This window comes from Tachypleus tridentatus, chromosome 4 (genome assembly GCF_004210375.1).
Source record: "Tachypleus tridentatus isolate NWPU-2018 chromosome 4, ASM421037v1, whole genome shotgun sequence".
Classification (NCBI taxonomy): Eukaryota; Metazoa; Arthropoda; class Merostomata; order Xiphosura; family Limulidae; genus Tachypleus; species Tachypleus tridentatus.
In genome coordinates, this window is record NC_134828.1 from 65,615,215 (window position 1) to 65,642,565 (window position 27,351).

Consider the following 27,351-nt stretch of genomic DNA (forward strand, 5'->3'; position numbering starts at 1 on the left):
CTTATAGCGTTTTTTGATAAGTATGTTTTATATAGAAATAGCATGCCCCATTTAGGGGATTCTTAGTTTTATCTGCCTTTACTTATAGTTTGATTGCCTGTTATTTTCAGTATGTGTTATGTACGTAACACGATTCAGGTAACGAATATAATACAAGCTAATGTAACTTCGACAACGTGATGCTTTTAAACAAGTTTGTTTTGGTTGTTGAGGTGGAGAACTGTTTAGGTGTTCACTGTACTATCATGTATGTATATCATGTATGACACGGGGTATATGATGTTGTTGATAGTGGTTTGTGTATGACATGTAGTATCATGTATTGTAGGCGTTTTTTGTGTATGGCATATGGTACTGGAAGTAATAAGTGTTTTTGTATATGACATGGGATACTAGATGTTGTAGGTGTTTTATGTGTTTATGGCATGTGGTATCATACGTTGTAGGTAGGTTTTATTAACGTGGTTATAGTTATTCGTGTTTTTATTCGGCTTGCTGATTTCTTCTAGTAGATCAGTTACTACATTTGATTTACTGTAGCTAATTCTCTGCTGTCTTCATTGTAGCTTATGTTTGTGTTAATCCTAATTGGAATGATCCAACGTTATAGGTAGCCGCTCATTGTTACACGAATGACTGGATTCGTCGATCCGATTCAAACCGTCCAATTAGGACTGTAAACACAGATGATTTTGCGCAGATCTCTCCTTCTTCCGGACGTTTATATACAAAACGAAAGAAAACACCGTTGAAGCGATAAAACTCATCGAAAAATAGCGTTGTCGAACAAGTGTGTGAAATGTTAACATTAATCTAAGTTTATATTTTCTATTTAAATTATTATAAAAAAGAAAACAAAAATACATTCCAAAAAAGGCAAAATCCACCTATGATTCATAACGACGCTTGACTTTCTGATACAACGAGTTTCAAATTAAAATGCATTCAGGTATTAAATAATTTAAAAAATATAACCAAACGCAATTAACTCGTATTCGCTACTATTACATATTATTTTACCTTCACTAGTAGATCACGTGACAGTTCATTATTACGAAACTTTCACACTAATCTACTTTTCCCCGATTTATTTTTGTTTTTAATTACTGGTATCATTACTACTACGTCTTAATAAACCTTTACGCCTGAGTTACTTATTGTTATTATCATGTTTACCATCAATTATACTTTAGTTTAGGTTTTGATTTGTATTTGTCATCGTTTCTTTATGTCAATTTAAAAGCTGAAACTGGAGGGAAAACCCTCCTAAGTGCCTCCCATGGCACCGACCCCCATTGTACTTACTATAAGGGTAAAAGCGTCAAACTGGATCGAATTTCGTTTGTTTGTGTTTTTTTTTATCAATTGCTGACTCCCATCCATGTGAAGTCACTGATACTTTGGTTCTCGACATACGTTTTTGGTATTTCTTTAATAGAAAAAGTTGTTCTCTGAAGCAAGATGAACAGAAGGGTTGCAAGGTACTGGCTGGCAGATCCCATGCCCCCGTTTTAATTGATAGTGCCTGAATCCACAGTTGATGTCTTAAAAAATCAGAACAAGAAAACCATGATCGATATCAGACCGAAATGCCGAACATTGCCGAGTCTATGGGCCCCATTTCCGAGTATTTTAAGTAACCTAGCAACGTCTCTGAAAATAAAGATCACTTTCTGCTCACCGAATTGGGGATTGGATTCTCAAAAAATGGCAACAAAATTATTGTGAGGAATGTAATTCACGAGACAAGTTAAAGGAAAAGAAACTGATCTGTTTGATGTTAAGCTCAAACATACACAATGGGCTATCTATGCTGTGCACGCCACGGGTATCAATACTCGGTTTTTGCGTTAAAGGCCTTCAGATTTACCACTGAGCCATTAAAGGAAAAGTGTTTGAATTTAACAATATATTTCTTACGTATTAGTTGGTTTGAAATTAGCCATTTCCAAAGTAACAGAAAAAAATTCAAGTTATTTTTAAACTATCAACCAACGAAATCTTTGTACGTTTCAGTTTATCTACTTTAAGCAAACATAATCACTAATTTTGTATTATTTGTTACTAAAAAACAAACAGCCCTAGTTAGAGATAACCTTTGAGGATTTTTCATGTTTCAAAGTTAACAAGAATAAACAGAATTGTAAGTCAGCGAGCTGTATTATAATATTTTCTTCGAAAAATGCTCTTATAAATTAATCTTACTGAGGTAAAAATGCACGTGTTTAGATGTATGTAATAAAAAAATAATTTATGTAGAATTTATATTTTGCACTTAGTAGGTTATAATTCATTTAACTCTGTATAGCATAACAAACAATATTATTATTACTATGTTTGGGTCCTGGAACGATCGATAAGACTCTCACGTCGAGATTTGTCTAGGGAAATGTACAGCAAATGGTTGTGAATATTTTAAGCATAAAAAAAAATGTGGCCCGATCTGAATGAAAATTATTCATTGAGTAAATGTACATATGACGTTTTGTGAAAAACCCATACGTGATGGAGAAAAATGAATATCTTTTTCAGATTCAGCGTACAGGAATTACCGTAGAACATGTAAAAATTGCAAGAGACAATAAATCCATCAGAGGCCTGATGACTGTAGTTTAAGAACGGCAATATACCCTATTCAAGGCAGCAATTTTTCTATATAGTTCCCGCAAAAACATTTTAACAGTGACATTTATAATTGTTAAAACAATGCACTAACACTGCATTTAAAAAACAGTGCTAACAGAAATAAAAACTTGTTCAGTTAAAAACCAAGGCACCTTCTATGTTCAAGAACATTTAAAGAAGACACCTATTTCAGGTCCGGCATGGCTCGGTGGTTAAGGCTCTTGACTCTTAATCCTAGAGTCGAGGGTTCGAATCCCCATCACACCCAACATGCTCGCTCTTTCAGCCGTGGGGGTGTTATAATGTTACAGTCAATCCCACTATTCGTTGGTAAAAGAGTAGCCCAAGAGTTGGCGGTGGGTAGTGACGACTAGCTGCCTTCCCTCTAGTCTAAATTAGGGACGATTAGCGCAGATAATCCTGGTGTAGATTTGCTCGAAATTCAAAAACAAGCTTCTCACACTAGGCTTATAACACTAGAAACCGGTTTTCGATACCCGTGATGGGCAGAGCATAGATAGCTCAATGCGTAGCTTTGTGTTTAATTTCGAACAAACAGTTATTAAGTAACAAGGATTTGAGTACATTAAAGTTCTACACAAATTAAAATAATTTATCCAGAAGCCACATTAAACTTGAGAATACCTAGAGGTTAAATTGACATAAGTTATCTAGATAACATAAAGAATAATAAAAAAAAACTATCCATCAAATTATCCATAGGCTACGTTGGTATAAAGTTATCCACAGAAGTGCCCGGTATGGTCAGGTGGGTTAAGGCGTTGGACTCGTAATCTGAGGGTCATAGGTTCGAATCCTTGTCACACACAACATGCTCACCCTTTCTCTGAGGGTGTTATAATATGACGGTCATCACCACCCACCGCCAACTCTTGGGCTACTCTTTTACTAACGAATAATGGGATTGAAACTCGCATTATAACGCTCCTACGGCTGAAAGGGCAAGCATGTTTGGTGCGAGTGGGATTTGAACCCGCAACCCTTAGATTACAAGTCGAACGCCTTAACCCACCTGACCATGCCGGGCCGATAGACTCTAAAACTATACAGATGTTTAAATATGTATCTATAGAAATGATAAATGACGTATACTATTCACAAATAAAGATAAACTAAGTTTTATAAGTTAAATGTACTGTGTTTGATATGAGTTTACATGTCTGAACAAAGTTGCGTACAAAGCCCGATATATTTAAACATAGCTGAAGATTTGGTATTTAATATAGTTTACAGTTATTTCATGCTATTAGAAAAGAAGCCTTCGAAGTTATAAAATACTGAAGCTTTGTAAAATACAGAACTATCGTAAATTGTAAATCATTTTGCTCACGAGATTGAAACTACAAGTACAAATATTTTTAAATTTTGATATATCTAGTATAATTTATTACCTTTAATGCTGCCGTCTTGTGTTGTTTTTCTCTAGTTAAGATGTTTTCAAAGCGAATATTTCATTTGATTAGACTTAGTCCATTTTATATTATGACTGGCGATATAGATTTTAAAGCCTAAATTAATAACGTGATTATTTTTTTAAATAAAGATTGAAAAAAAAACCAAAAATAGTAATCACGTGGCTTGATATAATATTTTGCACTTAAACGGATTTAATATTATTTTAATATCTATGTATTTTCAGTTTAATATACGTAACTTATATCGTGAAATGTCCCGCCTGTTCTCTAAATTTTGTAGAAGGTTCTCGAATGTAAGAATCAACGATGTACTAGTCGTGTATGTAATACTAGTGGTTGACAGTATTGTTGCCAAGTGAACTTTCGAAAACATCTCCATAAAAAGTTTATAAGTCGACGCGTCAAGAGATAGACAGAATATTATTAGTCAGCTACAATTGGTATACTATAAGCCTCGGAAGCTATAATTATGATAAATGCTTATTAATAGGAAAACTATAGATTTTTGACCATAAACTTTTATAGGTGTCGAACATTAGGAACCGTTCAACTTCGGGCGTTAGTATTTCTAGGAGGACATTAGATGTCTTCCTCTGTGAAATGTAAGCTTGTAAACCGCGTTAAGCCAAACAACAATAGAGCTAGCTAGCATTCTCTTTAAGTGTATCTGTATATCAACATAAAATTAATTCGTTCGTCATTGACCTGGATCGTTGACAAAATATTCGGTTTCAGAGGACTTAATATTGTTTTTAAATTTGTAAAATATTTGCCTATAAATTAGAATTAAGTTGCTCTCCGTGAACTGTCGAAAATTTTGTAATAACCGTTATTATAAACTGTCTTGTTGTTTGTATATTAAAATATATTTGTGTTAAGAAAGAAAACTGTGTGTATCAATCTTCTTGGCAGATAACATAAATTTGATACATATTGACATTTAATTAACTTCTAAATTAAAATTTCCGGCTATTTAAAATGGTAATACTCAGCGTACGTAACACACTCTAAAAGGTTGTTTTGTTTGTTTTGGAATTTCGCACAAAGCTACTCGAGGGCTATCTGTGCTAGCCGTCCCTAATTTAGCAGTGTAAGACTAGAGGGAAGGCAGCTAGTCATCACCACCCACCGCCAACTCTTGGGCTACTCTTTTACCAACGAATAGTGGGATTGACCGTAACATTATAACGCCCCCACGGCTGGGAGCGCGAGCATGTTTGGCGCGACTCGGGCGCGAACCCGCGACCCTCAGATTACGAAGCGCACGCCTTAACGCGCCTGAAAGGTTGTTAGAAAATATGTGGTTCTTATTCATCGTTATAAATGAAGGTCACGTGAACCGAGCTATGGGGCATGAAGTCGTCAAACCTATGTTTCGCTACGATAGTCGGCCCGGCATGGCCAAGCGTGTTAAGGCGTGCTATTCGTAATCTGAGGGTCGCGGGTTCGCATCCCCATCGCGCCAAACATGCTCCCCCTTTCAGCCGTGGGGGCGTTATAATGTGACGGTCAATCCCACTATTCCTTGGTAAAAGAGTAGCCCAAGAGTTGGCGGTGGGTGGTGATGGCTAGCTGCCTTCCCTCTAGTCTTACACTCCTAAATTGGGGACGGCTAGCACAAATAGCCCTCGAGTTGCTTTGTGCGAAATTCAAAAACAAACAAGCTTTAGAGTAATGTGAAGAAATTTAAGTTTTCATGTAATCAACCCATGATTTTTTTCAGCCGAAGGCAAACTACACTTTATATTTATCAATTAAGTAAAAGTGCGTACTAACACACCTTTGTATTAAAACATCTGTTTTAAACTATAGTGTATTTCCTAAAGTAGTGTTGCACCCAAATAATACTCAAGCACTTAATTCGTTACTGTGACGCCACGTAATATCATAAGAGATTAAATGTAAAAGTATTGGAGCAATGTTTTGGCTTTTGCGCTTTCTTCTGATATACACTATATAATACTTTAGGGTAATTGCAATATGTAACATAGTTATCGCAAAACGAAACCTCTGTTATAAAATAATGGTGATCAGTCATGTTTTCTGAGATACATATAGATAGTAGTCCAACACATTTTTGTTCATGAGCCATAACTAGGTTTCAAAGAATACTATTGAATGCATCATTCATTTGAAGAGCTGTCGAACTAATGAAAACCAGGTACTCACAATAGGCTATTGTGAACTGGTTACAAGTATCCAGAAGTATCATAAGCAAAATGATGAACCTCTTCCAATCTAATGGTAATGTTGCTTGAAAATTGAGATATACTTCATCGCGTCGCCATGCAGCGGTGGAAAACTTAACTGATGATGGTGATGAAGGAATGATGTGGACAGAGATTATGTCGTTAAAAACACCTTATGTAGATCATTTCTTACGGCTCTCTGTGTTACCACGCACTGGTCAATTACGTTTACCTCATCATAATGAACGGTTACGTCTCCTGCCCTCTCGATAAAATGATCGACATTTTCTTTAAAGAAAATAAAATAAGCTGGGCCTTACTTTATCTTAGTAGATGGTAAAAACTCCTCGTTCCCTCGACACATTCTTTGAGGTGAAAGAACTTAACCGAATGGAGTTTTAAGCACACCTAACTTATTAAAACCCCATCGAGAAGGTATGGGATACTCTTGGGAGACGTGTGATATTCCGTTCAGTAACTCTGAACTGAAAATCCAATATTTAAATGTGTAACACCTGTGTGAAGTTGCTTTTACCGTTCGTAACGGCCATATATACTTCGTGTTGAAGTAAAATGTTGTGAGCTGAAATTATGCAAAACTGTTTCTACCAAATGCTTTCTAAATTACTAAACATTTACATTTCATATCCCATGACAGATGTCTAATGTGCATAAAATATTGAAATTAATAAGATAACTTACATAACTTTGTAAATACACAAGAACTGAGGTACCTGAATGAACACAATATGTCTTATATCTTTACTGTTAAGTTAATACTTCAGAAAATGTCTCCCACTACCCAGTACTTATATATATATGTATAAACCTAAGTTAATTAACTGCAGTATTGTGGACTTAAAGCACTCGAGAGTTCCTATAAAATATTTAAATGCACGTGTTTTAAACATCGGCCTGCACGTAAAATACACCAACTTATTATAATTTAAATGTGGACATGTGGCTTACAAATGCATAAGGACGTAAAAATACAATGTATTGATGACAGTATTACACCATCTTTATCACAAAACCAGGAATTAACAAAGATGCTGAATAAAAGAAACATATTTAAGAGTAACTTATTTTATATAATTATAATCAACAAATTAAAAATTGGTAAAGTTATTACTAGTTCAGATTTGTTAGTTTTATGAGGTGTTTTTGGACTTATTTAAATTTATATTCAAAAAAGCATTTATAATATACTTTTCAAAGTCAAATAAAAATTACATTTTTTGGTAATGAAATACTTTTTTTCTTTTTTATTAGAACGACTTATCGACCGTTCTTCTGCTGTCGTCATCAGTCTTAAAACAAAAACTGCATCACGTACAAATAAATAAAGAATCGAGTGTTTTGATGGCATTTATAGTAATGCCTTCTCAATAATGTTAGCATACTTTGTTATATCAGTACATATATGTATTTTTTAGGAAACCTATTAAATACCTAGTTGACACGACAGTTGTAATTTCATAAGATGAAAAACGAAATTAATTATAATCGTTACAATTTTGTAATATACACGTATGAAAATAAGAAATTTTTGATTGTGTTGTTTCTCACATAGTGTATGATTGTTTTAAATACTAACATTGAGTTCCTACTTACGGCAGTTGAACATCTGTATTTATGAGTTTCATTGTTGACGCGTAGATAATAACACTTTATTTTACTTTTATTTCCTCTAAACGTTTTTTTTTCTTGCCTTTGTTGAGATTGTAATAATTGTTGTGAGTGTCTGGCTGACATGTACCATATTCTATGTAATTTCTGTAATGGCGTTGTGTTCTATGTAATATTTTATAAACCCATTTTAAGTCCTGTTTTATACATACGTACCTGTGAATGGATGGGGATTACTATTTTCTTATTTGCTTTTTTAAAGTCCTTATCTTTTGTGAATTTATAGATGAAATTACTAGAATACTTATTTTTTTTTTTTAGTTTTAAGATCATTTCTGTTTTGTCTGTTTCAAGGTCACATGTAATTTTCTTTATTTGTTTTAAAAGTTTATTATACCCTTTTTATAGGTTGAATGATGGAAATAAACTCGATGATACCCGATGTGTATGTTAGTTTGTGTGGGTTGGGTGGTCGGAGGAAGCCAAGTGATATTGGAATTATGTTTTGGTTTTTATGGTGGGAGGAAGTATGGATATATCGGACTATATGTGTTAAGTGGTGGTAATAAGAATGGCAATATTAGAATGTATTGTGTTGGTTTGTATAAGTTATGTGGTGGAAAAATATGGTGACATCAGAATGCATGTATTGGGTTGTACGGGTTGAGTGGTAGAAGGAAGTGTGGAAATACTAGAATATATGCGTTGATTTATATGTAAAATGTGTGTGTTTATATTTTCTTATAACAAAGCCACATGTGGCTATCTGCTTTGTTGTAAATCCGAGGACTTACCGTTGTCCTACCGGGCACATTTGTAAAATCGGTCAAAATATAAAATGCTTGGTATTTTTCTTATTATTTGTAAGATATCGAATGAGAACGACAAACCAATACTTACATTACAATATCACTATGCTTCCCTCTAATCCAATTATTTACATTACGACATCACTGTTTTCCCCCAACCCATATCGTATTGCGCAGAATTGTTAGAAAAAGTAAACAATTAGATTTCAAGCTACTTTAAAAAACACAGTGGAAGGTGAATCACAGGTGAAACATTTACATTTGATTAATCTTTATGTTTAGTACAATAGAAAGAACCTCAGTGGAAGTGCTTGAGTTCAGCAAACAGTTAATATTTTGTGTGTCCCACTTTTTGCTTTAATAATTGCATACAGTTTTTCAGACATAGTTGCAACATATTTAATCAAAATGTCCTTTCATATTTTGCTCCAAATGTCTCTAATACATCCTCATAAAGTTTCTTTAAAATTATCTTTTGAATTGTCAAGTTTTGACCTATCAAATCCCAGATCTGCTCAGTTGTTTGAGATTAGGGCTCTATAGGTCAATTACGTCGTTTGAATGACTCCAGCAGCTTCTTTCTTAGCTAAGTAATTTCTGCATAGGTTAGATGAATGTTTGGGTGTGACGGTTTTGATGTTATATATCTATTTTAATATTAGTGTTTCTTCAAGTTAAATTTGTATTTAGAAATGTGTATAACTTATACTATTAAATCTGTATTGAGAAATTACAGTCTAGTCACTAAAGTTGTAAAAGATTCTTGAGTGTAAGAATCAATAATATATGCGTGCACGTAAATGCTAGTGTATCGTCTATATTGTTGCGCAGACTGACAATTCTAGAAACTCTCCTCACTCCTATAAACATAGCCAATGCGACGCACCCACAGACAGTATATATTGTTGGTTTGCTACAGATGGTATACTATAAACCTCGGAAGTTGTAACTGTGATTAACGCTTACTACTCAGGAACTTCAGATACTTGATCAGGAACTTTTATAGATCTCAAACATTACAAACCATTTTGCTTCAGTGGATTAACATCAGACATTAATATTTTCACGAGAAACATTACACAGCTTCATCGGTTTGGTAAAACTCGACATGTGATCATTACAAAACGCAGAGCTAGATCGCTCCCAGTTAAGTGAATTGTATCTAAATCAATTATAAATTAACTCGTTTCTTGTAAACTTCAAGTAAGTTCCGGACTGGAAAGAAGACTCGATATTGTTTGTAAAGCTATCATCACATATATTATCACATTACGTATATCATCACATATATTATCACATTACGTATATCATCACATTATTGTAAATTTTATTGTTTGTATATTAAAACCTATTTGTATTAAAAACCAGAAACAGTGTTTATCAATCTTGTTGGCAAACATCATAAATTTGATACATGTTAGTTTTATTTAATTTCTAAACTTAAATTACAATCTAACTCAATTTTAGTCTATTTTAAAATGAAATAGGTAACCTTGGACCATTATCTTCTTGATAGTAGAATTCTTTACCAATAATACGCAAACCACTGGGTATATACCATGATGGATCAATATCTGATGGTACATGCGCTCGTCCGTTATTTAATTTATTTTGCAAATATCTTCTGTCACCTCAACAGAAAAACGCCTTCAAGTTATCACACCACCTTCCTCATACTTCATGGTAAGTGTTATGCTTTGTTTCAAAGTTAGTTTGTTTGTTTTTTAATTTCGCGCAAAGCTACACGAGGGCTATCTGCTCTAGCCGTCCCTAATTTACCAATGTAAGACTATAGGGAAGACATGTAGTCATCATTACCCACCGCCAACTCTTGGGCTATTATTTTATCAATTTACTGTCACATTACAACCCCCCCCCTTCCATAGGTAAAAGGGTGCGTATATTTGGTTGGAGGAGAGTCCGAATCCGCGACCTTCAGATGACGAGTCGAGTTCCATACCCACCTGGTCATGCTGGGGTCCATCAGTATTGTTATAAATAACTTTTTCAACCACAATAAAAGGTTTGAATTGAAATTTGAAGCAAAAAATGGTTTACATTTTGAAATTCGCGTTATTGTTTCTTGGGGTAAGCTTATTTTAACATTGCTTTTCTCCACATAAAAACATAGAGTATTATACAAAGTTTACACAATGATGCGAGAAACCACAAAATGAGACAGCATGTTATACGACGCATTTCAACAAGCGACACTTGGCTACATTTTATAAACATTTTTTATCTTGCTTCCCTGAATAAACTAACTATCGTGTGCGTATTTGCCTCATAAATATATATATATATACACACAAGCCACTCACACTAATCCCGAAAAAAAACAAAAACAACTGAGTCTTAAATGCTGTCTTACATCAAATAAACTAGCAGTAGTAAACAATTTATACAGGTTGCAATGGCAATTATTAGAATTCTGTATGATACTAAGAGTGGTTTAGTATAGTACTAGTTCCATGCTGGTACAGCGGCAAATCTACGGATTTACAACGGTAAAATGAGGCGCTCAATTCCCCTTGATGGGCTCAGCAGATGGGCCGATGTGGCTTTCCTATAGAAAAAAAAAACATACACACTCAGTACAGCACTAACTTTGTATCTAATATGTTTCAAACTCTTATTTAAAGTTTTATATAAGATACAGAAAAAAAAAAACGTTTTCACAAAAGTCCATAAAAGAATAATTTGTACTTTTATATTAAACAAAAAATAACAATTTTGGTAAGGTAATTCAAAATATTCACATAATTGGCCTTGAGAGAAAGTCTCTTTATCGAGAACAGAATTGTTAATGGATGATCCGCTCAACCATCAATTGTCTAATTTACTTATACTTCATGAAACTCTGATTAATTTATAATTATGGCTTCTTAGGTCCCTGGTAGGACAGCGCCAAGTCTTCGGACTCCCAACAGTGAAATCAGGGGCTCGATTCCCTTCGGTGCAAACAGCAGATACTCCGATGCGGCTTTGCTATAAGAAAACACACAATTTTTTGGAATTACAGCCGAAAGTATAGTTAACGGAAAAAGGCACACAACTGATGAAATAATGCATTTTAATTATTACAATTAAGATAGGTTGAACAGTATGCTTATTTAACCCATGTTCATACATGGCTGTATTTTATTTCCTACCTACGTAAGTATGTTTCTTTGAACGAAAGTTAATATTCATTCTAACTAGATTTTCTTAGTGAATGTAAACTTATGTTTCATTTAGTTGTAGTTTATTGAACGTAGCTGTTTTTTTTGTTTGAAGTTTCAAGATTATTTTTGTTCATATAATTGTAATTTTTAATTTCACACATCAATAAACATTGTTTTCGCTCAACACAATTATGCACGAAGAATAATAAGGTCTACTAACCTGCTTTTCTGCTACTAAGTGACAGCAACAGAAAAAAAAGCAGCCGATTGATTTGTGTTAAGCTTAGAGGACCTGTAATATAACTATAAGGAGTCATATACCTGTGGTGGGTACAGTGCTTCTAAACAGAGAGCAACAAAAAGTATCTTTCCTGAGTTACTCATGGTTGGCTAATTTAATTGTTAAACACTATTAATTTAGGTTTAGGAACACACTGCCATTTGGCCCGGTATGGCCAGGTGGGTTTAGGCATTTGACTCTTAATCTGAGGGGCGCGGGTTCGAATCCCCGTCGCACCAAACATGCTCGCTCTTTCAACCGTGGGGGCGTTATAATGTTACGACCAATCCCACTATTCGTTGCTAAAAGAGTAGTCCAACAGTTGACGGTGGGTGGTGATGACTAGCTGCCTTCCTTCTAGTCTTACACTGCAAAATTAAGAACGGCTAGCGCAGATAGCCCTTGAGCAGCTTTGCGCGAAATTCAAAACAAACAAAACACACTGCCATTTACACTTATCACTATGTATACCCCCAGCTTTAATTCATGTGTATATATCTTACTTCCTAGAAGTTAACAACGTACATCACGGCCTTATTGTTGTCAGGCTAATGCTAAATTTTATCATAAAAAATAAAAACAGAATGAGCAAACAAATCATCGAAGAGAAAGAAAGATCAGCTTAGAATAAAAGAACATCAAGAGGGACAGAAATGTTAGAATAAATACTGAGTAGAGAAATAATAAGCCTTAAAATAGACGAAGCTGTGTTTATCGTAACAATAATCTAAAACAAAAACCTAAAGTTATAGAAAAGAATTAACGATGAAAATAAATCAATTAAAAATATATAAACTGGAGAACAAAGAGAAAGTAATCAGAAAGTGGCCAGAGAAAGATGCAGGGAAAGTGCAACAGAAAAGAAATGTCGCACACGAGAGATACAAAAATAAAGGAAAAAGAAGCTGCCAATATGGAACACTGGAAATGACCGGGAATTTATTTTCACTCACTGTTCTTCTCACATAACAGGATCAGATTAAGCTTGTGTCGCTCGGACAAATTCTAAGCTAATTATACTTGCAACCAACGCTCTGAGGTAGCTTTTTTTATGGATTTATCAATCGTTTTCAGTAGAGAGTTCTTCGTCGTTTGACCATTTCATTGTGGAAACATTACAGATATCATAGTTCATTGATGCGTAAAATGGAGTAAAGAAATGATCTTTCAAATGCTAAAGCGTTACATTTTCACGTGACCGAATTCAATTCAACATCGTTGATATGAAAATATGAGCACACAATTAAATGTGTCCATACAAACCATCTTCTCACGCTAAAACCACTTCTTGGGGAAATTTAATTATGTAACAATTTAACATTTTAGATTAGATTAGTTAAGATTAGATTTTAATACCATTTAAGATTTTTTTTTTACTTTTGCCACAGAAGTTAAACATTTTAGCCAGGAAGAGAAAAAAATACAATTGACTGTCTTTTGGATTTGATTATATTCACTTTTGCTTAAGAAACCTAAAGTGTGCAGAAGTAAAAACCTTGGTAAAAACATGGCTAAAGCTAAGGTAAACAATGATAAAAACCCTGGCAATATCATATTGATAAACCATGACCAAACTTGTAGTAAAACCTGCAGTAAAACGTTGTGAAAGCCCTCATGAAACCAAATTGATTAACTATGGTTAGAACTGTAATGAAACCTGCAGCAAACGATCATAAAACTGTGGTAAATATATGCTGATAAACAGTAGACAGAACTTTATTTAACCTCATGGTGAACAATGACAAGACCCGGGTAAAGCTTTGTTGATAAACCATGACCACAACTGTGGAAAGTAATAGTGAAAACACCGATAAAGACACTATGATAAACTGTCGTTAACATTACTGGTAAAAATCGTGGTAACATTATATTGGTAAACTATGTCATAAAGTTTTTACTATATTGCACCCTTTCTTTCTATGCGTATATAGTATTTGAATGTTAAAAATCCGAATAACAAAAGTGTACGTAAGATATAACAACAAGAAGTATTAGGTTCAAACCAGGTCTTGTTAAATTTAATTTTTTTTCTTAAGCAACGGAGTTTGAAATAGATATCCAGTTGTTTATGATTGTAATGTTAAATCTAGAATATTTATTAACACGAATAAAACTACTTATGTAGGAAGGTATTTTGTTTTTGTAGATATATTATATTTTAATTTCAAGAACACAAGACTGCTGTAGAAATGTTTATACTGTTTTGTTTTCAAGCATCATTTGGTATTTAGACACAAATAATGCCTACTCAAAAAATGTCTGGTGTTATGCACGCGAAAATAACGAGAGCTTTAAAGATCTTGACGCAATTTCTTATGTAGATTTCTAGAATCTTTTACTTTTTTGTACATTACCAATGAACTTGTCACTAGATACAACACTATTTGATATTGTTCTTTGTATTTTTATACCTAGATATTTCAAAGAAGAGAAAGAGATATTAATCCAAATATTTTCAGAAAGAAACAAAAATGAATAGCACACCTGGAGTCCCTTATGATACATAGCACACCTGAAGTCCATTATGATACAGAAACGGAAAATTTATCATATTTTAAATAACTTGCAAATAACTCACACATTTCTTTACCCCCGGGAGTGATTCAAATAAATATTCTGTTTGTCTCTCTTCATCTACAAGATGGAAACTATTGATGTTAATGAAAATATACAAACAAGCCTAGTCTGTTGAGCAATAAATTTCAGCTTTTGGCTTTTGCAGATGAGCTACTGGAAGGAATGAAAACAAAATGGTCAGAGAAGGATGTATATAATAATGAGGTTATAGTGACAGATGATTACTTGACAAACAAGTGGATAGAACTGTCAAAATATAATACCCAGGGGCACAGGTGGAAAATATAAATGACAGAGCAGGATATATAATAAAGTAATATAACAGAGATGCTGTTCTGTGGTGCATGCAGGGGGCTAATGATTTAGGGAAACGTAAGCCGGAGGAGCCAACTAATAAGCATAAAGTTTGATAAAGGCATTTAAAGAAAAATACCACAACTTAATTTTGTCAAAGGTACTGCCCACAATCGACTCCGAGGATAAGTTATGAATAGGTCACTAGAGTGCTAGTCTTAGTTTAGTATGAGCATATAGGCTGATTGGACATGTGGAATAGGTTTAGTGGAAGTAAGAAACTTTTAGGAATACATTATTTACAGTTAAATAAAGTAGGGGCTGACTTGTTTGCTAAGGATATTAATTGAGCTATAAAAGAAGTTTTAAATTAGGACTAGACAGTGGTGAGTTCCAGGAAAACTAAATGCAAAAAGAATAAGAGGCAGGGAAAAGTTTAACATAGGAAACGAATATAAAAGTAGTTACAAGTAGTTACTATTATTGAAATGATAGAAGTATAAGAGATAACATTGGTGACTTTAGAACATTGGTAGGAATGAAGGATTTTGATGTGATAAGAATAACTGAAACATGGTTAAACATAGATAATTTTGATAACAGAAGTTTCTTTGAAATAAGGGGTTATATGCCATTTAATAGGGATAGAGTATTAAAGAGGGGGAAGGAGTAACTTTATATGTAAAATGTGAGTTTCGTCCTGTTGAAGTTGAGGATATTAAATATAACATTAAGAAGATTGAATCCCTATGGGTTTATGTTAGTGTTTATAAAGAACAAAAGCTTTCAGTGAGAATTTGTTACAGACCACCAAATGATACTGATGAAATTAGTGAGAAACTTTAAAATCAGATTAAGTTTTCAGCTGTTAATGAAGTCATAATTATGGGCGATTTTAACTAAATGCATCTAGACTAAAAATACTAGAGTGAAACCACAAGAAAGAAAGGTTTTTGAAAACTAGTTAGGATGGTTTTCTTCACGAATTAGTCAAAAAACCTACTAGAAAGAATGATCTTTAAGGATTATTGTTAGCTTTAAATATAGAAATGCTTGAAAGGGTAAAAATAGGGGAACATTTAGGTACAAGTGACCATTTTTAGATTAGGTTCGATGTTTCGCTACATATGGACATAAAGAATATTGATATTTTGTTACAAATTTCAAAACATAAATTTGGAGAGATGCAACAAGAAATATCTGTTGTGAATTGGACAGTTGAGTTATTTGAAGACACTGATCAGATGTGGAAAAATTTTAAAGATAAATTTTTAAATATTAAAGGTAAACATATATTTTATAGAAATAAAAGGGAAGCTACAAGTTAAAAAACCAGGTTGGATCACAAAGAGTATAACAGATAAAATAAAACAAATGTATAATAAATTTAAGAAATTTAAATTGGCAAGGTATGACAGGAGATTTAAAACATTGCAGATTATAATTATCAAAAAGTTGATGAAACAGGAAGTTAGGACATATAAGAAAATGTTAGCTGAAAATGTAAAAATTAACAATAAGATTTTTTTAATATACTGAGGGTAGAAAAAATGTTAGAATGAGTGGGATGGTAAAGAAAGAAAGGTTAATATCTGATGATTATGAGATGAGTGTGTTATTAAATTTTGCTTTTTCTTTGGTGTTTACTAATGAAGATTTAAGCAGTATGTCACATCTTATACTGCTGATGAATGGAAACGACATCAAACAAGATGACTGAATTAATTCTGAGGTTATTAAGAAAAAATTGGGAGACTTTAAAAATGATAAAGCTCCTGGACGAGATAATATTTCTCTCACAGATTGGATCTGTGAGGCATTTACTATGATTTTTGTCAGTTCTTGAATAGTGGGCAAGCGCTAGAGGATAGGAAGCTAACTAACGTAACTCCTGTTTTCAAAGGAGGTGATAAAAAGTTTTCCCAAAAATTACATACCCATTAGTCTAACATCAGTTGTGGGAAAAGCTTTGAAAATTCTGCTAAAACATGCTTTGCAAAGTCAATTAACAAAGTTTAGAATTTTTCACTAAGGAAAAATCTTGCCTTACAGATCTTTTGAGATTGGTTGATTTTGTTTGTTTGTTTGTCTTGTTTTTGAATTTCGCACAAAGCTACGTGAGGGCTATCTGTGCTAGCCGTCCCTAATGTAGCAGTGTAAGACTAGAGGGAAGGCAGCTAGTCATCACCACCCACCGCCAACTCTTGAGCTACTCTTTTACCAACGAATAGTGGGATTGACAGTCACATTATAACGCCCCCACGGCTGAAAGGGCGAGCATGTTTGTTGCGACGGGGATGCGAACCCGCGACCCTCAGGTTACGAGTCGCACGCCTTAACACGCTTGGCCATGCCGGGCCCGAGATTCTTTGATAAGGTAACTGCTTATGTAGATGAGGGTAAGGGTGTAGATTTGGTGTGCCTGGATTTTCAGAGAGTATTAGACAAGGTGAAACATAAAAGGCTTGTAAACATTTTCTCAAGTTAGTAAATTGGATAGAAAAGCGACTGGATGAGAGAAAGTAGAGGGTTGTTATAAGTGGAGTTCATTCAGTCAAAGTGAAATAATATCACAAGTGCAGTACCTCAACGCTTAGTCCTAGAACCTTTGTCTTTTTGATTTACATCAATGACTTAGATGAATGAATAGTCAATAAAGTACTTAAATTTGCATATGATCTTAAGACCTTGGATGTTGTGAGGTGTGAAATGGATGCTGCTAATTTACAAAACGATTTAGATCATCTAATGAGTTATGCGAATAAATAGCAGAGAGGTTTTATTTATATTAAATGCAAGATAATGCATATGCGTTATCGTAATTTGAATTATAAGTATAATTTGGATAAGAATAATCTTAACAGTGTCACGAATGGAAGGTATCTTGGTGTAACAGTCGATCAGTCTCTAAGGCCATTGAAGCAATGTGCTGTTGCATGTGATAAGGTAAATAGGATTTTAGGTTATATCTACAGAAATATTGAATACACGCCTAAAGAGGTTATAAGTGCATTGTATATGTCACTGGTTAAGCCGCATTTGAAATATTGTATTCAGTCTTGGGCTCTTTACTTAGAGAGGACATCGAACAGTTAAAAAGGGTTACTAGAATGATGTTTAAGATGGAGACATATGAAGTGAGGCTGAAATTTTTGAAATTGTTTTCTCTTGAAGAAGGAAGAGCTAGGAGGTCTGACTGAAGTGTTTAAGATGATAAAAAGAAATTATAGTACTGATGCATCATACTTTTTTCATATTTAACAATGAGAATAGTTAAATTAGGAGTCATAAGTATAACTTTTGGCAGGATAGGAGTCATCTTCAGTTAATACTGTTTTATTTTTCTAACAGGTGGTTGGCTTTTAGAATAGTTTACCGCCATATGTTGAAGAGGCAGTAAATTTAAATGAGCTTAAGAAAAAAGCTTGATAAGAACTGGCTTTAAGGGTTTCTTCAAGTTAATTTAGTTTAGAGTGTGTAACAGGTATTTTAAATGTATGGCTTAAAATTGTTTACGTTTTTTTTGTGTAAAGTGGCAAAAACATAAACCAATTACTCCCAGCCCCAGTTCATCCGTTGGGAATAATTATATTTAATATTACAATCTGGTTGTGTGGTTAATCCAAACAAGGTATTGCAGTAATAAGACATAAGGATTCTATTTTAAAACTAAGTTTAGGCCTAATTAGTAGTTTTATTATTTCGTTTGCTACGTGTAAGTAACAGCAATAAGGAATACTTTATAAAAGATTCATACACTGCATTGTTTACTTCACAACTTTAAAAAACATATATAAATAACTTTCACCTGCACATATATAGATAAAACACACTTGATGCCTAAATTCCTACTAACATCAATAAACTTTGAGCAGACGAACAAACATTAAAAGAGGAAATGTCACTTGTAGAATCCCGGGAGAAAAACTTGTTTGGAACGTAGCTGCTAGTCACAGACTAGTTTAGCAAACAAAAATGTTCTCTAAGAACCTGAGCCGGAACGAGGAAACGCTTGGAATCTTATTAACTAATACGCTGTTTTTGTTTCACTTCCTGCCATTAAGGATGGTGCACAAAGATAATTAAGCCACATTCCCTTCTTCTTCTTTTTTAATCTGTCTACGTACAATCTAACAAGCTGTAAATACTGGTTTTGATTTTTTTTCTCAAAATAATCCTCTAGCGAGTTTAATTAATCAGCTTTAATAGCTTTTGAATCTTGAAAAAATTGCCGATTAAAAAAGTAATATTTCAAGTTATACAGTCGTTTACGGATAATCTCTTGTTCAACATTCTGTGTTAGACTAATAGTCTGATTATAAGTAAAAAATATAGACTTTCTATACATCATTCCTTGTCAAGCTTAGTTCATAAGCATTTTTTGGCACTGCGGTAGTGGGCCATCCAGTGGGTCATCGTTAAGACTGAAGCGTCACGGCTCTAAAAAACCGGGTTTCAACACTCAGGGTGCACACAGCGCAGATAGTTCATTGTGTAGTTCTGTGCTTAACAATAATTAAATGACCGAGCATAAGCTGGTGGTTAAGGCGCTCGACTCGTAATCTGTGGTTCGCGGGTTCGAATCTCCGTTCTACAAAACATGCTCACCCTTTCAGCCGTGAGGGCGTTATGATGTCACGGTCATTCCTACTATTCGGTGGTAAAAGAGTTGGCAGTGGTTAGTAATAATTTTTTTTTTTAATTTCGCGCAAAGCTACTCGAGGGCTATCTGCGCTAGCCGTCCCTAATTTAGCAGTGTAAGATTAGAGGGAAGGCAGCTAGTCATCACCATCCACCGCCAACTCTTGGGCTACTCTTTTACCAACGAATAGTGGTATTGACCGTCACATTATAACGCCCGCACAGCTGAAAGGGCGAGAATGTTTGGTGCGACCGGGATTCGAACCTGCGACCCTCGGATTACGAGTCGAACGCCTTAACACACTTGGCCATGCCGAGCCCCAAAAAAGGGGTTAGCATGTGTTGTGCGACGGTGATTCAAACCCCTCGACCATCAGATTACGAGTCGAACGCCCTAACCCACCTGGTCATGCCGGGCTGTGGTGATAGCTAGCTGCATTCCCTCTAGTCTTACACTACTAATTAGGGACGGATAGAACGTGTAGCCCTCGTGTAGTTCTGCACGAAATTCAAAAACAAACACACAATAAATAAACGACCAGCGTTAATGGGTTAAGATAAATGTCATAATTATTATGCACTGAAGGAATCCTAACAACAATAAAATCATTAAAGTGATGAACTCCTAAATAACATCAAGTTGGTGTATTATAATGTAATTTTGGTTGTCCCTATTTCTCCATTGGGCCTTCTATAGATTTCTCCAGATACCGTGTTTCTCCGAAAATAAGACAGGGCTTATATTAATTTTCACTTCAAAATATGACACTAGGGCTTATTTTCGGGGGATGTCTTATTTTGATATGTTAAAAAAATAAAGTTACAAAGTAAAACTATTAAACTAACCATTTATAATAAACTATTATTAAACTATTAAACTAACTGATTAATACTTAAACAAACTAATTAACTAACTATTAAACTAATTAATAAATTATTTTTTTTTTTATTTCTTTCCTCTTCCTGCCACTCTTAACTAGGGCTTATTTTAAGGGTAGGGCTTATATTAAAACTATCCCCAAAATTCACACTAGGTCTTATTTTATGGGTAGGTCTTATTATCGGAGAAACACGGTAGCAATAGAGAGTAATGTAAATATTTCTGAACTAAAAATAATTTAAATACCAGTGCAGTTGCACGATTTTAGAAGTCACTGTATAAGATGGGTAGATGACTACAAACTATATGTGCAATTAAAATGTGAACTAGATACTCCTGAACTAGTTGTATATTATTATCTAGACACCCCTTAACTACTTGTAAATTATAATCTAAACACACCTGAACTAGTTGTAAATGGTAATCTAGACACTACTGAACTAGTTGTAAATGGTAATCTAGACACTACTGAACAAGTTGTAAATGGTAATCCAGATACTCCCGAACTAGTTGTAAATGATAATCTAGATACTACTGAACTAGTTGTAAATGATAATGTAGATATTACAAAACTAGTTGTAAATGGTAATCCAGATACTTCTGAACTAGTTGTAAATGGTAATCCAGATACTCCCGAACTAGTTGTAAATGATAATCTAGATACTACTGAACTAGTTGTAAATGATAATATAGATACTACTGAACAAGTTGTAAATTGTAATGTAGATATTACAAAACTAGTTGTAAATGGTAATCCAGATACTCCTGAACTAGTTGTAAATGGTAATCCAGATACTCCCGAACTAGTTGTAAATGATAATATAGATACTGCTGAAGTTGTTGTAAATGATAATAATGATACTCTTGCAATAGTTGTAAATGGTAATCCAGATATTCTCGAACTAGTTGTAAATGATAATCTAGGTACTACTGAATAAATAAACCAAGAAGTGAATGTTACAGAAGGACTTGGGCGCACTCCTGGTACTGTCATGTTTTATATAATAAAAATTATTTAATTGTGAAACTTGGTGATTGATTCTAATTCTGTGGTGTTATGAAAACTATCTTACTTTGTTTCAAGGTGGTGTTTCTTTATGACTCTTTAGCAGGCTAGCAGAAACGAACAATTATTTCATCATTTTGTTGAGCCAACTTTGAAGGATTGTGGTAAGGGTGTTCTATTATGGGGCATAGAATTTATGTAGAAAATGTCTGCACTTTTAAATGTAAGTAAACACTAATACATATTTTAAATGACCAATCACTAGGTTTTATCGTCAATGCGGTGTTTCAAGGGTATGATGATTCCTGTACTGTAAGGCACACGCAATACGTGCTTTATTTGAAGAAAACGGTAAATCAGTGTCTTGAAATCACCTAAACAGCCCAGTTTGAATTCAGTAGAATGTCTTTTGAATCATCGGAAGAGAATATTTCGAGAGTATTTTAAAACAACAATGGTTAAAATTTCACCAAATACCCCTGGAAACTGGCTAACTTCACACATCACTGCACCAGATAGCCTTTGAAACTATCCGACAGTATACTTCACAAACCTTTACCTGAAACACCTTTAAATCTAAATCACAATATGCTTTCCAAAGCTTTACAGAACCTAACCGACACAGTATGCTACATAAAAGTTCACCAGAATCCCCTATAAACGAACGAACATCATGCTTTACATATAACAGAAATTATTCAAACTATATCATATGCTACACAGTATTAAAACAGTGACCACTAGTGCCATGCCTATGGTTCCTTTGGTTAATATCTGACATTAAATTTTCGTGTTTTCTTATTATTCTGATGTGGAAAGGATTTTATGCTTAAACATGGATTTAAGTAGAATATGAATACGTATCATACTGTCGTAATCAGAGATCTTAAAACTTTGTGAATCAGTCAAATCTAAACATCATGCTAAGATTCGTATACATTTTTACTCGTGTGTAAACGTAGCAGTAAACGATGTTTGCTAGACAACACGTATTAATCTAAACATCCTATCAGAAAGTTTGCAATATTTCTTGGAATTTTTCGTACAATTAAACCATTTTTATTTTATGTTCATTAACGTCTCATTTTTGAATAACAGATGCAGGAATTGCTAATAATGATTAATTATGCAGCAGCCTTTAATATTATTTTCCATTTTTTTCGTCTGTATACATGTATCAACATTTAAAGTTTATAGACAACCTGAACGGGTAAAAAAAATTTAACAGAGTAACAAATGTTCAATTATTATCAATCTCGAAATTCGTTGCTGGTCATCATATACAGTTCAAGTTGGATTCTAATACACGTGTTTATTATGAACAGATTACTCTTATTACAGGCCTGTTGGCAGAATTATTACAACCCTTGTTTATGAAGACAGCTATTTCAGGCCCGACATGACCAGGTGATTAAGGCGCTCAACTCGTAAGCTGAGGGTCGCGGGTTTGAATCCCTGTCACACCAGACATGCTTACCCTTTCAGCCGTGGGGGTGTTATAATGTTACGATGAATTCCACTATTCATTGGTAAAAAGTAGCCCAAGAGTTGGCGGTGGTTGGTGATGACTAGTTGCCTTCCCTTTAGTCTTACATTGATAAATTAGGGACGGATAGCACAGATAGCCCTCGTGTAGCTTTTTGCGAAATTAAAAAACAAACATTCTGACTACATATTTATTCGCAAATGAACTTCAAAACATATTCTAATTTTATTTTAAATAGCTCATTCAGAATATTGCAGAATTTATATTTAAGTATCATATAATGGTTTTTTATAGTTAATTTATTAAGTAAAAAGTTAAAAATATGCTCAAACTTTCATTGCTGTCAAATAAATCTCCCGGTTTCTGATCCTTAAAGATTTCAATTCTAGATTTTTTTGCTGGTCCCTGCGTTTATACGCATTTCCTCCAATCAGATTTTAACAGTTTGAAAATGGTGAAATTCAAATTGGATGCGGTTAACGGTAAAGAAGCCACCACTAAACACCATTTTGAACTATTTCCCAATTATGTGTATGACGTTTAGAGATATTTTTTATCCACCGTAGTGAACCTACATTTACGTTGGATTTCAATAACATTTAATGTTCATGTTACTGGATTATTCAGCAGACTAACTGTCTAAAATACTAAACAAAAAAATGGAGCTTAATATATCATTCAGTTCACCGATTACAAGTCTTCAGAATAAACAAATAATAACAGCAGTTCTTCAAACCCATTACAAATATAGGTTGAGTAAAATACAACAAACAATATCATACATATAAACTTCACCACGTTGTAAAGCCCAGTCTTGTTCTCTTGATTTGACCTTGGTCGTGGTTATTGATGGTGGACGAATTTCTTTGAAACTCGATGACAAGTAGTGAAACGAATAGCAGATTGGGTTTATATTTATTTGCAGTATTTCCCTATTAGGTAGAGGCTTGAGATTTTTTCTTTATATTTTCTCATTATATTAATTTATTACCGATAATATTTTTGCACTATATTTATGTTCTTTTGAAAAAAAAGAAAATTATTCTATGACAATAAGCATACTAAGGTTCAACGAATATTGTAAACTACTATGGACTATCATAGCAACCAGTTCGAATAACACAAATTCTATTTTACTGAATATATTGTTAAATCTATCGTTCTAAAACAATACGTAAAGTACAATAAATACATATTTATTTGAAACAGACTATAATTATTAGATATAATCTGATCTCGACCAAACATTTTGTGTGCAAACTATTACACTATTCCGACCTGACAAAAAACAAAACAAACAAACATGTTGGAAGAAAGATGAGGTTATATTTCACTTGTCATTAACTATTAGGCGTTGGTTGGAATTAAGCACAAAACTATACAATGAACTATGTGTACTCTGCCCGCGACAGGTATCGAAACCCGTTTTTAGCGCTGTGACTCCACAGACATGCCGATGTGCCACTGAGGGAGGGTAACTCTTACTCTTATCCTGTTTGTATGATTTATAGAGATATTTCGATAAAATAAAGTTAAAAGATGAACACTGATGGTTATCAAATAAGGTTTACGATGACAGGATACATACTATGGAAAATATAAAGACGAAAGGAAGTGTGTTTTTATTATTGTTTTTCAACAGGATTTTGATCATTTCACAACCTAGAAAATTATATGAATACTGAAACAAACTTTAGTACACATTCTTTGAAACATTTGTACCAAATTTAACGCAATTTGCGTTAATTTCACATAGAGACTGGAAATAACAGGGGATAACTGTGACATATCTTCTAACTAAGAAGATGGTTACCACGTTGTTCTTTACAAAAAACACAAAGAAAATTGATTCGTCTCGAAAAGACAGAGAAATTTAGATTTAATTGACAAATTTTGAAAATAGTTACTATTTGTTAAACTCGAATATTAAATATTTAGCGACAGTTGTACTATAGTTAAATCTACTAATTTTTGACCTCTTATACTGGATTTCTAAATCTTTTATTTGGATATTGAAATGTTTCATTTTAATTGTGGTAGTCTTAGCCATCAATATATATATATATATATTTAATCCAACGCTTGATTGGACGGATATTTTCTTTCATAAAATGTCGATTCATTGTAGATTAAGAAATGTTTCATGCTCCTAGAAGCTTGTTACGTGAATGCTAGGTAGCAGCGGACTCTTGGAATCGTTCGTTTTAAAATCATCAACGCCTTGGTTAGCGTAGTCTTCATCGTCGTTTGGGTAACCGGTTACGGCAAGATATTTATTTTCGCCGACGACACTCAGCCTGCAGCGGTGAACACTGGAGTTTGGACTGTTTTCTCGGGACAAGATGGCGCTATCATCACCACGAAGAATGCCAACTGTATTGGTAGTAGGCGTTGAAAATTCTATTGCACAACTGTCTTTAGTTGCAGGTAGGCTAGAAAACGGAAACATTTAACTGTATAATAAAACTGATGAAATCCAATGTCCTAAATATTTTGTTAAAATCATGAAATAATACAAAATGCAAATATTTAAAAAAATATTTTGTATGAGGTTGACACGTTTTCATTGCATGGCGTTTTGGCTATTAAATGTCAAAGTCAATCATTATTTACATAGATTATCTGTGGTGAGTGAAAGAAAAGTTAAAACATCATGGATGTAATGTATACGTCACCATTATGTGAAGCCTAGACTTGATGTTTCGATTTGCCATTGTTCAAGGTTACTGAAGAAGGATGGAATTCACTAAAATCAATATAACAAATGATGATCCGACTGACAGAGTGGCAGTATACTTGTTTTCAGCACAGTGAATTTTGATGTCTTGTGATACGAATAAATAATCCTGACCGAATCTGCATAAAATGTTTTTAAAAGAATGGACTAATTTGTTTCTTGTTAAGCACAAAGCATCACAATGGAATATCTGTGTTTTACCTGTAACGAGCGTTATAATCTCTTAGACTTAGTGACTGGGAGAAATAACACTAAATTGAAAAATGACAGTTTCCAACAACATCAGTTTCTGATTCTAATGCTTATTCAAAGAATTAATTTATTTTCTTGGGAGTAACAGGTGGAAAACGATTTTGTATAAGTACAAGTTTTGATTTCAAGTTGACAATGATGATAGGAAACTTTGATTTGCTACGCGCTAAGATGTTGCATAATTAAAGATATTTTTAAGAATATAAGATTTTAAATAGCATCACAGGAACAACGTGACGTTATTTCAACAAAGTGCTTTATTTTAAAGTTTAAATTAGAAAGGGAAATCTACCGTTTATTTGATTACCTAAAACGTGTGTTTTTGTGTGTGTTTTCTTATAGCAAAGCCATGTCGGGCTATCTGCTGAGTCCACGATGGAGCACCGAACCCCTGATTTTAAGCGTTTTAAATCCGTAGGCATATCGCTGTACCAACGGGGGACTACCTAAAAGGCACTTGATAAATAAAATATTAAAAGCATCTATCAGAAAACAAAATCAGTCTTGGTATGCGTTAATAAACAATAATTAATTCCAGAAACTGGTAGCAGAAGGGAAGACAAAATTGGTTTTTATTTTTCTAACCGTAATTAATTAAATAAAAACGGTAACCACAAACATTCCCGCACTTAACGATGTAATATGATCAAACTTCGCTGCATTTACTACAAAAGAAATAACGAACTGCAATGGAGTTCAGATAAAAGACCGTTACTATAGCAATCAGAGGTAGTCATTGTCTTTGGGGAATGCAACAAATATAGACTTTTCAGGTCGAAACAAACTCAGGTACGCATGGAGTTCGGCTGAAATCCATCCCTCTTTTGGTGATCAAAAAATATTATGCTTATATAGTTATAGCGTAACTGCTTATAATATTTAACGTTTGCTATACAGTCTACATTGTTCTGATGAAGTATTAGCATGCTTTGGTTTCAAATAGTCACGTGCCGTAACATTAGCATGCTTTGCATGATGATTGTGTTTTGTACAATATCTGTTGGCTTTTGATCTCGTTAATTAGAATTCCCTTCGCCTTCAAACATTCTGCGTACAGGCCTAATAATAACATGACGAGCTGACAAAGTTCTGAAGTTTGTTATCGAAGAATTTTATATATTTTTAAACAGAAAGGTCGCTTTGCATAATAAATAAAACTCGATGAGGTATTTGTAATTATAAAACTATATTAGACACTCAAAGATAATTTTTTATGGTAAATGTTGTAACAGACCAGTTGTTGTTGTTTTGAGTTAAGCACAAAGCTACACAATGGGATATCTGTGCTCTGCCTACCACGGGTGTCGAAACCCGGCTTTTAAGTTTTGGAAGTCCGCAGACATACC

The 27,351-nt window shown here is 33.8% G+C and overlaps 1 protein-coding gene across 6 annotated transcripts in view; it reads right to left on the minus strand.

Moving 5' to 3' along the window:
* Positions 1–18,688: 18,688 nt before the first annotated feature.
* The window catches only part of LOC143249327 (ligand of Numb protein X 2-like), a 128,702-nt gene continuing 120,039 nt past the window's right edge, over positions 18,689–27,351 (minus strand). For all 6 annotated transcript variants that reach the window (XM_076498966.1, XM_076498967.1, XM_076498968.1 and 3 more), the window contains exon 10: positions 18,689–25,448. In XM_076498966.1, the coding sequence (XP_076355081.1) occupies positions 25,166–25,448 (283 nt within the window). In that variant the 3' untranslated portion in view covers positions 18,689–25,165. The remainder of the gene's footprint in view (positions 25,449–27,351) is intronic.